This window comes from Canis lupus, chromosome 19 (genome assembly GCF_003254725.2).
Source record: "Canis lupus dingo isolate Sandy chromosome 19, ASM325472v2, whole genome shotgun sequence".
NCBI lineage: Eukaryota > Metazoa > Chordata > Mammalia > Carnivora > Canidae > Canis > Canis lupus.
Window position 1 is genome coordinate 3,857,472 of NC_064261.1, and position 14,414 is coordinate 3,871,885.

Genomic DNA, 14,414 nt, shown 5'->3' on the forward strand with positions numbered 1-14,414 from the left:
AAAACTTAGAATACAGATGTGTTACTTACCATTCTGCTTCCGGTTACTGCTAGTCCAGAAGGCAAGGGTGTCTGTCTACGAAGACTTAAAAGGAAAAATAAAATATGAAGTACAATGCAACACGATTTAATATACTACTAAAAAATTGTTTACTTACACATAAAATGTTCACGTAACTACATTTTAAATAAAGACAAATACAAAAGCAGCAAACAAGCATACTGAAGTGTTTAGCCTCCTATAATAACTCCAAAGGATCAGTCATAAGGAGAGAGTTCCATCAGAATTTTCCCCCTAGCTCCTTCATTTACAGGCACATTACAATCACATGGCATTTCCAGCTTTTTTGCTCATTAGCATTCCTAGCCACCCCTCGTCTAACCCTCAGTCCATAGCCTGTTAATTCATACACTGGTGGACAACATTTGAAATTCAAACATTTTTTTGGCTTTCATACTCATCCGGATTTGCTCATCTTATGGCTGTTGTGATAGTTTCTCTTCAGGTTGGTGTATTTTGGGGCACGCAAACAATACCTAATGACCGTATACAAGACCTAATGCCTGTATCAATCAGCTTTTGGTTTCTCAACAGCATATGAGTACCATTCTCATGCTAGGATTTCAACCAAATAACAGTTGGTACGGATGCTCTTCCTGCTTGACATTACAATGTACTGAAAACCTTGTTTGTTTCAAAGGTAGTTCCGATGCAGAATATTTGGGTGAACCATTTTGGGGAATTCCAACCTTGATGCCTAGAGATGTTACATAAGCATAGATGCCTTCAGTGTGCAGCTACAAATCCACCTTTGTCCACTTTAAAAATGAAGGTCTGTGTGTAAATAGTAATCCATTACTGTGGGTCACCAGGTTAACAGTATTCAAAGATCAAATGTACTCCCAGGTTCTTTCTGGACTAAAAAGACAAGATATTAAAAGCACTAGCTTTAAAAGACCATTTATTATTCTTAAATATTTACAACTCACGGGTTATCAATTTATCACCAACAGGTTATTTGTTAGGATTTTGTTTGAAAGGGGCTTCACCTTGTGATCTTTACCACTTTTATTTCGTCGGAACAGAATTCCAGGTTACCTTTCTAAGTTTTTACACTCTTCTAGATGTTTTGGACTAGCCACCTGGCTATCTTAGGAGATTTCAAGGACAGCTTTGTTAATAGGCTTCCTAGTTTCCCATCTCTGAAAAGAAGGCCCCACTTACTTTTTAGCTACTGCCACATAGCAGTTCCTAAATAACCTAGTGTGAAAAGCACGTCCAATACAAATAGACATTGAGTGACCTCAAATGTATACCATAGCCTTCTAATGGAAAACGCTTAAGCGCGTAACACTGATTCAATAATGAAGACTGATTGGCCAAGGAATCTCTTTAAGAACCCAACAATGGGAACATGGAGGCATAGCAAGGATTACTTATAAAGAAAGTATCAAGGACACCTGATATGTCCACTTATAGAACAAACAAAAAGCCCCGTCTAAATAGTCCCTTTGTATACTACTAGACCCCCAAATAAAAAGATCTTAGAGATTTAAGAAAATCACTATAAATTACTCTATATAACTTATGTTCTGCGTGGTTTTAAAACATTCACAATGCTCTAATTACTTAATCTTACATGAAAATATAAAAAAAATAAATATTGCCATGCATACCTTGCTGACATTGTAACAACCACAAATAAATAACCTGAAATGCTGTCTAGAGGAATTGTTCTTGTATACTTGTTAATTATGGAGGGCTCAAGCAAGTCTATCCTTAATCTGAAAAGGCTACAAAACAAACCTAATTTTTAATGCCCTTAAATGATGAAAATGTAACGCTAAGGGAAAGAAAATCCTACAAGCTAAAACTGGAGTGCAAACACCTTTTTTGCTATAGGTTTTAAGGAAAACGTTTGTAGACTAATGGGGATTCCTTCCCAAGGGCATGCTGGAAACATGGAAAATGATGTAAGAGAAACTGGGAATCCTTCCTCAAGCAACTTATCCTATTTCAGTTTCCTGAAACATCCCTGGTTAAGACTCTGGTGATTAAAGAGACATAGACAAGCATTTATAAAAGTCCATCAGGTTCCTCGTTAAAGCTGAAGTCACACACTAGAGACAGGTGGTCTGAAGGATAATTAAAAGATGGTAGCCGGTTGGGTCCAATCTGTTCTTCTGTGAGCAAATCAAGAGCTGACTTCACACTTAGAGCATGTTTAGAATACCATATATAATCCAGTGTATGCCGGCACTCCCCTGAGGTCCGGATCTTCCAGGTAGTATACGGAGGTTCTGACTGCCCATCAGCACTCAGCAGCTTGTACGCACTGTTCAGGTTGAGGCTGGAGGAAGCAAAGTGCTTGTAGACCTCCTCTGTTGGCTCTGCATTGAAGTCCCCACAAACAATGAGGGGAATCTTGGCTCCTTGGGTGATGTTCTGCAGGTTCTGGAGAAGGTCACAGCCTTGAGCTGAGCGAAATCGTTCCCAGCCTGTACGTGCTTTTAAGTGAGTGACAGCAATACAGAACTGTCGACTGGACTCCTTGCACTCCAGAGTTTGTACAATGGCCACCTGATTGGTTTTCAATGTCATGGCCGTCAGCCTAATATTGGCACTATTGACTAACTTGAATCGGTTCTGGAGAAAAAACAAGGCACAGCCATCTGGTCCATTGTTGTGTTCTACATCTAGACAAGGTGACCAGGGCTTTGGGAAAAACGTGCCCTGATAGCCCAATCTACTGAGGAGTGGTTGAAAGGTGTCAAAATAGTGGTCCACCTCTTGGAGACATAATATATCGGGCTGGTAGGCTAGAATTTCTTCTAGGATGAGACATTTCCTTTCTTCCCACTTGAGGGCTTCCACAGGGCATTGTACAAAGTTGTCTTTTCCTTCTCCAAGAGCTGAAATAAAAAAGCCAGTCAGTTGTCACAGGGTAGTTAGAAGTCATGGTTCTATAGTAGCTAAGTACCTGGCAAGTCTCTTTCGGTTTGACACGACTCAAGACCCTCAGAATGCTTTCTCTACTTCAGATGCTTTGGGCGATTCTTGTCTGTCTAAACTGTATTAATCTATCAAACTGAGGTGCCTGGGTGGCTCAGTCAGTTAACATCCATCCAGTACCTCTTGATTTTGGCTCAGGTTACAATCTCAGGGTCGTGAGACTAAGCCCTGCGTTGGACCCTGCTCTGCGTGGAGCCTGCTTCAGATTCTCTCTCCCCTTCTGCCTGTCCCCCAGGCTCATGCGTGCACATGTCTGTGCTCGCTCTCTCAAAAAAACAAAACAAACAAACAAACAAACAAAAACAGGGGCGCCTGGGGTGCTCAGCGGTTGAGCATCTGCCTTCAGCCCAGGGCGTGATCCTGGATATCCAGGATCGAGTCCCACATCAGGCTCCCTGCATGGAGCCTGTTTCTCCCTCTGCCTGTGTCTCTGCCTCTCAATCTGTGTCTCTCATGAATAAATAAAATCTTTTTTAAAAAAATTAAAAAAATAAGAAGTAAAAAACCCCCAAAACCAAACAAAAAAAGCTACCAAACTAAATAACCTCTTACTATTCAGATAAAGGAAGCTATTTATTTTCTTTCATATTAAAACTATTTCATGTAACTGTATCCTAGGACATAAGAGCTTAAATTTTTAGCCTTAAACAGTGTTCTTCACAGTCCCTGGGATCTAAACCATGTCGATGAAAAATATATTTAACTTTTTATGTCAATTAAAAAAAAAGATTTTATTTTTAAGTAATCCCTACACCAAACATGGGGCTTGAACTCACAACCCATGATCAAGAGTCGCATGCTCTACCGACGGAGTCAGCCAGGTGCCCCATCTATAATTTTAACACTATGTAATGAGCCATATGAACCAATGTGGATGGAACCTATCTTAAATAGGCAGCTTTTCCTACTTATGGACGAACACCTAGGAGGATAAAAAAACAAATCTAAGATGGAAAAGTCGGTATATGCCCTTCTTTAAAAAGCTGCCTTGCTTCTTAAAATTTCAACTGCTACATGAAAGGGGGTAATACTACAGAGTTCACTAATACATTTTCGGCAGACCTAGGTTGTCCTTTCTACCGTAACAAAGTAACATTTTAACTAACATTTTAACGAATAAAGAACTAAAGCAATGATCTCTTTGGCTTCAAGTTACAGAGACACACACAGGTGGGAATCTGGCTTCCACACTCGCACCACCTCACTACCCCCAGAGAGTCCCCCCCATTCCTTGAAGAAAGTTATACATGTTACCCCTTCAGCAGGTTTAGTTTCTCCCTTGCAAGTGTTATCTTGGTGCTGAGGAATGAGAGAGGCAACAGAAGTTTGAGGCTAATAAAACACAAGGTCCTTTAAATACGGACATGCTGGGAAGTAGATACTGTATTAGGATAGCCTGCAAACATGGAAGGTAAGGTATAAATCTTGAGTGCAAGATTTATTTGTGCAAACTGGATGGGCTTCTTTCTTTCCCTCCCCTTCTGGGAGCTCCTCACGGCTGCCCTAAGTCACCCAATCCTCCTACACCTCTACCTGCCCACACCTCTTCCCTCCACATAACACATCAGTGCTCCAGGCACGTACAGAAACGGAAAGGCAGTCATAGCAAACTTAACTGCTCAGGCACAAATGCATCAGACATACCTTGGGCAAGAATGTTCCACTGCATGACTCGAATAGGTGGGTGGCTACTGGGGCAGTCTGTCCTCAGATCCACAAAATCCCTCTGGAACCGGGGAGGTCGAGTGTGCAGGACAGCCCTGCATTCCTCAAGGAGTTCTTTGGGATCAATGGGCTCCAGATGTTCAGAGTCAGGTGATACCAAATATTCTGGGTGCTGGGAGGCAGCACTGCCGTTCAGTGTCTTGGCAAGAGCACTATAGAGTCTGCTCGTACCGTTTCCCATGGAACACACTGTAGAAAAGAAAGGCACAATCATACACTCAGCTCCCTTTTCTGCTCTTCTTCCATTTTCACTCAGCTCAACTAGAAGATAAAATATTTATTGTTCCATAGAAGCCAAAGGAACTCCACTGAGGGCAATGTTGCCAGGTTCATGTATGAAGCATTTCCACAGAGGTGGTGGCTTACAGGGGTTTCCAGGTTCTAGCTTCCTACTAGGGCAGGTTAACTGAAATACTATGTTCATAACAGCCTCTGATTAAGATAAATCTTTTAAGGGAGATATACCTTGATCTTTATGTCCTCTTCCAGTTTAGGATTTCTTTGTAACTTACAGACCCAGTCTTATTATGAAAGCAGGGCATGACAAAAATCCACATTCGTCTTTCTACATGTTTTAATAAAAACTTGAAGGCCAGTTTGTAAAAAGCCAGATGTTAGAAAACCCGTGATAATCCTGGAGAAAAGATCAGGTGATAGCAGGCTGCTGCTCTGGCCACCTCATCTATACAGATCCCTCTGTTACGGAAAGTGAAAGCTGGGTTAAATCCATATCCATTTTTTCTTAAATGTTAATTATCCATCAGAGCTCTGGCTTTCTGCAGGACTCTGAACATCACTGAGCAATAGAGTCTATAATATCAATTGCCAGATGTTTTAAGAATCCAGAAAAAGGGTTGGAGGTAGAAGGGGTAAGAGAAGGTTGCCCACATTTCCTGGGATCCTGGAAAGAGAAATGATATGGAGAGGAGCAGGATCACACCGAGCTCAGTGCGTTTCCTAGTGCTTCACTCTTTATCCTGATATCCTATTATAATTCACTGAGGAGAGGAGAGCACGATCTCCCACTATTTAGCTCAAGGGAAGCTGCACCTGGAAGCAAGTGACCGCTCTTTCTGGCTCCTTATTACAGTATAACTTAGGGTCAAGTTTTTGCTTGGAATAACCTCCAAGATTCTGTATATGACAAACCGTGGTAGGGAGGAATCTGGGTTTCCGTACCACATCCATATCCTTGCCTCTCGAGAGAAACACAGTTTTCTAGTAAAATACATAATCTGGCAGGCTGTTGACGGAATCTGAAGCCAGCAGTCAATCATGTTCACTGATAGAGGTCACAAAAGCAAATTCAAATATTTACCACCAAATGTTCTTAAATATCAAGGTCAATAAGCATGCACGCATGCTCTGTTGTTCCTTTTCATCAACTCAATGTAGACGTGGTCTTTTTCCCCAGTAAGAATACTAGATTAAGGCAAAGAAACGCATTACCCCATTTAAGTGTACGTGCAGCCTCAAGCAAGCCTGTTTGTTCTCTCACACACATACATGCGCAAATGCATGCACACACTTGTTTCCAGTCTGATTTGAGCATATTAAATTATTTTTATTTTTATTTTTTTTAATTTTTATTTATTTATGATAGTCACACACAGAGAGAGAGAGAGAGGCGGAGACGTAGGCAGAGGGAGAAGCAGGCTCCATGCACCAGGAGCCCGATATGGGATTCGATCGCGGGTCTCCAGGATCGCGCCCTGGGCCAAAGGCAGGCGCTAAACCGCTGCGCCACACAGGGATCCCATATTAAATTATTTTTAATCAATCTGCTTGCCTATCTGAGTGCATGGGTCCAGAGGAAGGAATTTTCTTCTCAAGTGGTAGTACAACTTTGAAAATCTTTCTTCTGTACTTCTAGTTTTTAAGAAAAAAGAAGTTAACGGTCTTACTGGTTGGTTTCTCAAGTGTAGTCTACAGAGCAGTAGCACCACCCAAACTGTACACCAAAATGTCACAGGGGCACCACGGGGCAGGTTACATTTGAAACATATGGCAATGTTTGACATACGTCAGGCTGGAAGCACACTATTGGCCTATTGTGGTAGTTCAGTTAACAGGTTTGCTCCACTCTTTTTGATGTATCATTGTCAAGCAGAGTTGTGGGGTCGTTATTGTGATAAAAAGCAAGTACGCAAAATTGAACATGAAGGATGGTCCAGGGATCCCTGGGTGATGCAGCGGTTTGGCGCCTGCCTTTGGCCCAGGGCGCGATCCTGGAGACCCGGGATCGAATCCCGCGTCGGGCTCCCGGTGCCTGGAGCCTGCTTCTCCCTCTGCCTGTGTCTCTGCCTCTCTCTCTCTCTCTCTATCATAAATAAATAAAAATTAAAAAAATAAAATCTTTAAAAAAAAAAAAAAAAAGATGGTCCAACAGGACTCCAAGGTTTGACGAGTTATGTGAAGCCAGATTAAACCATCCTGAACCTTTGACGTGGATGGAACTGGAGGGTATTATGCTGAGTGAAATAAGTCAATCGGAGAAGGATGAAGGACAAACATTATATGGTCTCATTCATTTGGGGAATATAAAAAATAGTGATAGGGAATAAAGGGGAAAGGAGAAAAAATGAGTGGGAAATATCAGAAAGGAGACAGAACATGAGAGACTCTTAACTCTGGAAAACAAACTAGGGGTGGGGGAAGGGGGAGTGGAGGTGACTGGGTGACGGGCACTGAGGGGGGCACTTGATGGGATGAGCACTGGGTGTTATTTTATATGTTGGCAAATTGAACACCAATAAAAAATAAATTTATAAATAAATATAAACCATTCTGAACCACACTTCCTTCTAAAGTTAGAAAAACCTTCACATAAAGAGCAACATCCATTTCAGCCAATGAAAGCGTACCAAATATACATGCCCAGAAAGCAAATAAAAACTGTATCTTAATACAAATGACCTGAAAGTCACTAAGAAAATGACAGGATAGTCTAAGTCAATTAGAAAACTCAGAAATTAGCAACAAAAGAGAATTAGGTAATAAGAAAATGAGATAGTGGCAAATATATGTGCTTAATTTAATCAAAGATCCAATATACAGGTAATAGGAATTCTTGTAGCAGGAAAACCAATGCAAGGAAATGAAATGAATACTTAACTATAAATCAAGAAAGTTTTTAGAATACAAAATTTCAATCATGCAGGGTTGAATTAATTTCTGGAGATATAATTTCAGCATGTAACTGTAGTTAACAACTGTATTGTATTCTTGAAATCTTTTAAGAGAGTAGATCTTAAGTGATTTCAACACACACACACACACACACACACACAGTAACTGTGAAGTTGAAAATGTGTTAATTAGCTCAGTTGAAGTAATCATTTCACAATGCATATGTATACCAAAACATCATGTAGTATATCTTAAATATATACTATTTTTATCTGTATTAATTTCAATTAGCTGGAAAAAAATAAAATGATTTTTTAATTTTTTTAATAAAATGGTTTAAAAGAAAAAAATTATGTAAGGTTAGAAAAGACAGACACAAAGGTCTGTCTTTTATCTAAAAAAAAGAAAAAAGAAAAAAAACTGGAAAAAAAATACTTGAAACTACGTATTGAAAAACACAACACATACCTGAGAATATCAACCCAGAATGACCAACACCAAATGGACTGTAAAGAGAAAAAAAAAATCTCTTGGGCATCCAGGCAGAAACATTAAGTAACTTATAAGGAAAATAAGAGTATCACCAGACTGCAACTGCAATGTTTTATGCCAAGAGAAAACGAAGTTACATATTTTAAATTTATAACTCAAACTTTATATATAAAGCTCCTCCATATGTGGGCAGAGAATTTATATCCAGCATGGAAAACTGACTCCATGAGCCTTTCTTGAGGAAACTATAGAGCAGGGCTGACAAACTGTAGCCAGGCATATTTTTGTACAGTCCTCTAGCTAAGAATGGTTTTAAAGGGTTGTTAAACACACAGACTCACACATACACACAGTATGGAATAGGATCTCTCCCCTTGTGCTCTCCCCCCCCCCCATCTCTGTCAAATAAATAATTTTTTTTTTAAAAAGCAAGACTCTGGGACCTGTGGGTGGCTCAGTGGTTGAGCATCTGCCTTTGGCTCAAGGCGTGACCCCGGGGTCCTGGGATCGAGTCCCTGCAGGGAGCCTGCTTCTCTCTCTGCCTGGGTCTCTGCCTCTCTCTCTCTCTCTCTCTGTGTCTCTCATGAGTAAATAAATAAAATATTAAAAATAAACGAACCTACAGCAAGTCAGAAAATCAAGTCTAAATGAGGTTAAGAGAGTACAATATGTAACAGCTGTCTAATCCCACAACGAACTTGTGAAAACTTATACAACTAAAAGGGGGAAGGACAGGGACCAGAATAAGGAAAATATATTCAATTTTGTAAATTTTATTAAAAAAATTTTAAACTGGGGGTGCCTGATTTAGTTGCAAGAGCCTACAGTTCTTCATCTCAGGGTTGTGAGTTCAAGCCCCACGTGAGTGTAGAGGTTACTAAAAAAAAAAAAAAGAAAAAAAGAAAAACTTTAATTGTAAAGCATTTACAGTAATCATAATTAGTGGCAGGATTTGATTGTTACTGTGACATTGTTGTGTAGATGTGAAACGAAGCAAATGAATATTCTGATTCCATCATTCTCTATTGTCTTTTTTGGGGTTTAGCCTATAAATGCATTTTCAAAACTATGAACTACAACACTCAAGGAAAGCACTCTTGGTAAAGGCAACTCATTTTGGACCACCAGCAGATTATTTAAAGTTTGATCATCTATCTTATTTGGCCTCTCAGTCTTCTGGTGGTTTTCAAAAATTAAATCTACCCTCAAAAGACAAAGCTTTGCAGCAAAAAAGATGAACTGTAGCATGACTAAGTAGTAAGGCCTTGAAAGGGACAGGCATCCACAGACCAATTACCATCCAGTTCTATCACGGTTTAGCTGTGCACAACTCTCTAGACCTGCTTATAGACCTTTCAAATCAGGGCTTTCTAAAGGATCCTAATTTCCTCAAGATTTTTTGGGAAAACGCATCCAGGTTAGAACAGGTGGCGACTTCAAAATAACATGTTATTTGTACTACAGACACATATTTATATTAAGAAAACTTGCATGTACTGTTAAGAATGACTTTTGTTCCTCTATTTGAGACCCATAATGGACACTTTCATGTGTTAACAGTACAGGTGACTCTGAACAACACAAGTTTGAAGATGTGATCCAATTATATGTGGATTTTTTTATAGTACAGTACTCTAGGTGTATTTCCTCTTCCTTATGATTTTCTTAAAGAGCACTTTCTTTTCTCAAGAATACAGTATATAACACAACATACAAAATATGTGCTAGGGCAGCCCGGGGGGCTTGGTGGTTTAGCGCCACCTTCAGCCCAGGGCATGATCCTGGGGACCCAGGATCGGGTCCCACATCGGGCTCCCTGCATGGAGCCTGCTTATCCCTCTGCTTGTGTCCCTGCCTCTCTCTCTGTGTCTCTCATGAATAAATACATAAAATCTTAAAACAAAGCAAAATATGTGCTAGTCAACTGCTTATGTTCAGCAAGGCTTCTGGTCAACAGAATATTAGTACAGTTTTGGAGGAATCAAATTACATGCAAATTTTTGATCATGCAGGGGTTTGGTTCCCCCACCTTCCTTGTGTTGTTCAACAGTCCATTGTACTTGGGTATGAAATACCTGAAAATAACCTTTAAAAATGTTTTACTAGCATAGACCTTTTGCTGTTATTTCACTGTAGTTTCATTTGCCTGAGAAAGAGGTCATTAGGCTAAATTTCAAATGAGAGACTAGGTGGAGGGGTATTGTTAGGAAGTATTTATTATAGTCCTGTACTCTGCTCCTTGGATCTTATAGGAAACTCAGAAATGGTCCCTAAGGTGGACTGATGCAAATGTGAACATCAATTTATGTAATAACAAAGCGACCCAGCACAAGCCTTCTAATACTAAAGTACCTAGGAAGCTGATTAATGAATCAACCTGTTGCATAGTGAGCCTGAATGAAGAGAGAGCGCCAGATGATTTGAAAGATGTCTCTGCCAGTCCACTCTTCTGCACACTCAAGGGCCCCCTGTGTGTCAGGTTCTGTCCTCATAGTACACTCTGCAATTTAATCACCTCTACCTTTTCCTCTTTCCGGTGTGGTCTGGAGCAAAACTCTAATCTTCGTAATCTAGTCTAATTGCACAGTCCTTAGAGACAATTGGCCGGGCGGTAAGTTAATTTTACAATCTTATTTCCCTATGCTGAGTTTCAGGAAGGGCACTTCAAACCAGTAAGATACATGTTGATCTTTTCTCTCAAGAATTTGGGGAAAGGTTAATACACATGAACTAATGAGAGAAAAACTGAGTGCTTACTATGTGGATGGGCTAGGGTATAATAAGGGTTAAAGCAGGATAGGTAACAGTAATCAGAAAAACACTGTAAAAAAAAATAAGACTTAAAATATGGAACTTTAATTCCATATTAATTCCAAATGACTAAGCCATTTCCTTGGTCCATCATAGGTCGCCACCATAATTTCTTGCCTCACTCTCCCAAACACACAGACACTAGATACCAGACACATTCTGGCCCACTGCAGGTGGATCACTGAATAGACTAAAATCTCTGTCCTCAGGGAGCTTATACTGTAGTATGAGCTTTAAGACGATGGTCACATGGTGAAAAGTACCATGGAGAAAAATAAAAGAAGAGGAAATAGAGAATGCTGGTGACTGGGGAGTTGTTGATTTACACGGGATGCTCAAGGAAGTCTCACTAAAAGATGGAATTTGAGCAGAGAGACCTGAAGGTGGTAAGGAAATAAATCTGGAAGTCTTAATGGAGATCCAGTGGAAGAACCTTCTGGACAGAAGGAACAGCAAATGCAAAAGCCCTGAGAAAGGAACATGTTTGGCAAGGTTGATAAACAGGAACACACTGAAATGATTTACAGAATGAATGAGAGAGGAAGTCAGTGAGACAGTAAGGACAGGAGGGCAGATTATAGGGCATTGTAAGCCATTCAAAGTACCTGAGCTTTTATCTGAGATGGGAAGCCACAGGAGAACTGTAAGCAGGAATAAGAATCTCATTTACGTTTAAAAAAAAAATCTCATTGGGGATGCTTGGGGGGCTCAATCTGTTAGGTGACAGACTCCTGGTTTTGGCTCAGGTCATGATCTCAGGGTTGTGAGATCAAGCCCCACGTTGGGCTTCACGCTGGGCAGGGAGCCTGCTTAAGATTCTCTTCCTCTGCCCTTCCCCCATGCCTCCTCTCACTATAAAAAAAAATAAAATAAATAAAAAATAAAAAAAAACCTCACTGGCTGATGTATTAAAAATATACTACATTGCAGGAAAATAAGAGGAGACATAGAAAACCCAGTAGAGGATAATTAACAATCATCTGGCAAAAGACAGTGGTGGCTTAGAGTCGTGATGATAGCCGTTAAAGTGGCTGGATTCTGAATAAATCTAATTTGAGCCATGAAGTTTTAGTGATAACCTGGATGTGGCCTGAGAGAAAACAAATAGTCAAAAAGGTCCCGAAGGTTGCCAGCAGAGCAGCTAGAAAGATGACGCTGCCAGTACCAGCCAGGAAGATTTGATGGTTGGCCAAATAGGAGTTTGGCAATTAGACAGGACTGAGGCTTAGGAGAGAGGAGTACACTGGAAATAAATGGTTGGGAGAAGTCCATGGACACTGGAGACTGAAGTGAGTTGAGAGAAAACACGTCTAAGGGCTGAGCTCTGGGGCAAACTGGGGAAGATGTGGTGAAAATCTGAGGATGACATGCCAGAGAAGCAGGAGAAGAGGAAGGGGAGCATGATCTTCCTGGAAACAAAGTAAACAAAGTGTTTCATCCATGAAGTAGTTACCGCCAGTGTCAAACACTACTGACAGTTCCAGGAAAATGAAGTCTGAGACCATCTGGATTTAGCAGCATGGAAAACTTCAGTGGCTTTAACGAGCAATTTTCAATTTTTGGTGGAGTTGTGGGGAAAAGAGGAGCTAGGACAGAGCAGAGAACCAATCTGAGGAAATTTTGCCCTGAAAGAGTCGAGAGAAATGGAGCAGTGGCTAGGGATGGAGGCAAGAGAATTTTTGGAGGCTATTATTATACATGCTTGTTTGCTAATGGCGATACAATAAAGGGAAAACCACAGAAGCAGGAGACTTTGGACCTGATGGGCATGCGGGAGCCCACAAATCCCTCTCCTCCCAAAGCTCTATAAACCTAAGGAGAACTCTCAAAACCAACCATTTCAACGCTCTGAATATGGATCAAAGGCATACAGCAAAAAGGAGCTTTGATATTCATGGGAGCTTCTGGACTTCAGGAAAGAAGAGTATAATCTGCGATACTCCTGCACCAGAGCTAGTCCCCCCAGCCCCTCAAGCTCTATGGGAGTAGTTCAATTAGTGCAGCAAAGAGACTGAATTATCAAGCCCAGGCTCTGATGCTTCACTGGTATGTCTACCAAATATTTATTTATTTATTTATTTATTTATTATTTTAATTTCACTCATTTATGACAGTCACACAGAGAGAGAGAGAGAGAGAGGCAGAGACACAGGCAAAAGGAGAAGCAGGCTCCATGCACCGGGAGCCTGATGTGGGATTCGATCCCGGGTCTCCAGGATCACGCCCTGGGCCAAAGGCAGGCGCCAAACCGCTGCGCCACCCAGGGATCCCTCCAAATATTTAAATAAGAAATGATACCACTCCTTCACAAACTGCCATTTATTGCTTCCCATGAACAGCCCCTCTGGAAGACAGTTTGGCAGGTTTTTATAATTTTTAAGATTTATTTATTTATGATAGACATAGAGAGAGGCAGAGACACAGGCAGAGGGAGAAGCAGGCTCCATGCCGGGAGCCCTATGTGGGACTCGATCCCGGGACTCCAGGATCATGCCCTGGGCCAAAGGCAGGCGCTAAACCACTGAGCCACCCAAGGATCCCCAAGGTTTTTATAAATTAAACACAAGACTAACCATATGGCCCAGAACTCCTGCCCCTAGGTATTTTACCTACAGTAACCTGAAAACTTATGTTCATGCAAAAAACATATGTACAAAAACGTTAGGAAGCAGTTTTATTAATAACTGCCCCAAACTGGAAGCAACCAAGATGCCCTTCACCATGGAATGGTAAACTACTGCAGCACATCACATCCTAATAATAAAACAGTATCCAGGAATGAAAAGGAACAAATTGTTGATTTGCAAGATTCATACATGTAACATGGATGAATCTCAAATGTATTTTGTAAATCAAAGAAGCCAGACCCTAAAACTTACATATTATATGGTTTTGTTCATACGACATTCTGGAAAAGGCAAAACTATCTGGATTGGTAGCTGCCAGAGGATGGGGGGGCAGGGGTAGGGGGACAGTGGTGGCTGACTAGGGGAATTTTGAGGGTGAGGGAACTGCTCTGTACGGCCCTAGGCTGGGATATACACAACCCCATGCATTCGTCAAAATCCATACAACCATCCATCAAAAAGAAGAAACTTTAACATGCACAAATTGAAAATACCAATCAGAAGACGGAACAATCAGGACAGAATGTAGACTTCGACATACGAACCTAACTGTAGTACAAATGTATGGCAATCTTACAAAAGGGATTCAAGTGAAAAAAGAGCTGTGATCTGAGTAAT

General features: G+C 40.8%; 1 protein-coding gene across 8 annotated transcripts in view; it reads right to left on the minus strand.

Moving 5' to 3' along the window:
* Nucleotides 1-944: 944 nt before the first annotated feature.
* The window catches only part of NOCT (nocturnin), a 29,312-nt gene continuing 15,842 nt past the window's right edge, over nt 945-14,414 (minus strand). For 7 of the 8 annotated variants that reach the window (XM_025462271.3, XM_049097213.1, XM_025462275.3 and 4 more), the window contains 2 exons: nt 4,657-4,926; nt 945-2,912 (listed from right to left, as the gene is read on the minus strand). In XM_025462271.3, the coding sequence (XP_025318056.1) occupies nt 2,077-2,912; nt 4,657-4,926 (1,106 nt within the window). In that variant the 3' untranslated portion in view covers nt 945-2,076. Of the gene's footprint in view, nt 2,913-4,656; nt 4,927-8,334; nt 8,373-14,414 lie in introns of all 8 variants that reach the window. The other variant, XM_025462270.2, reaches the window with a different exon arrangement.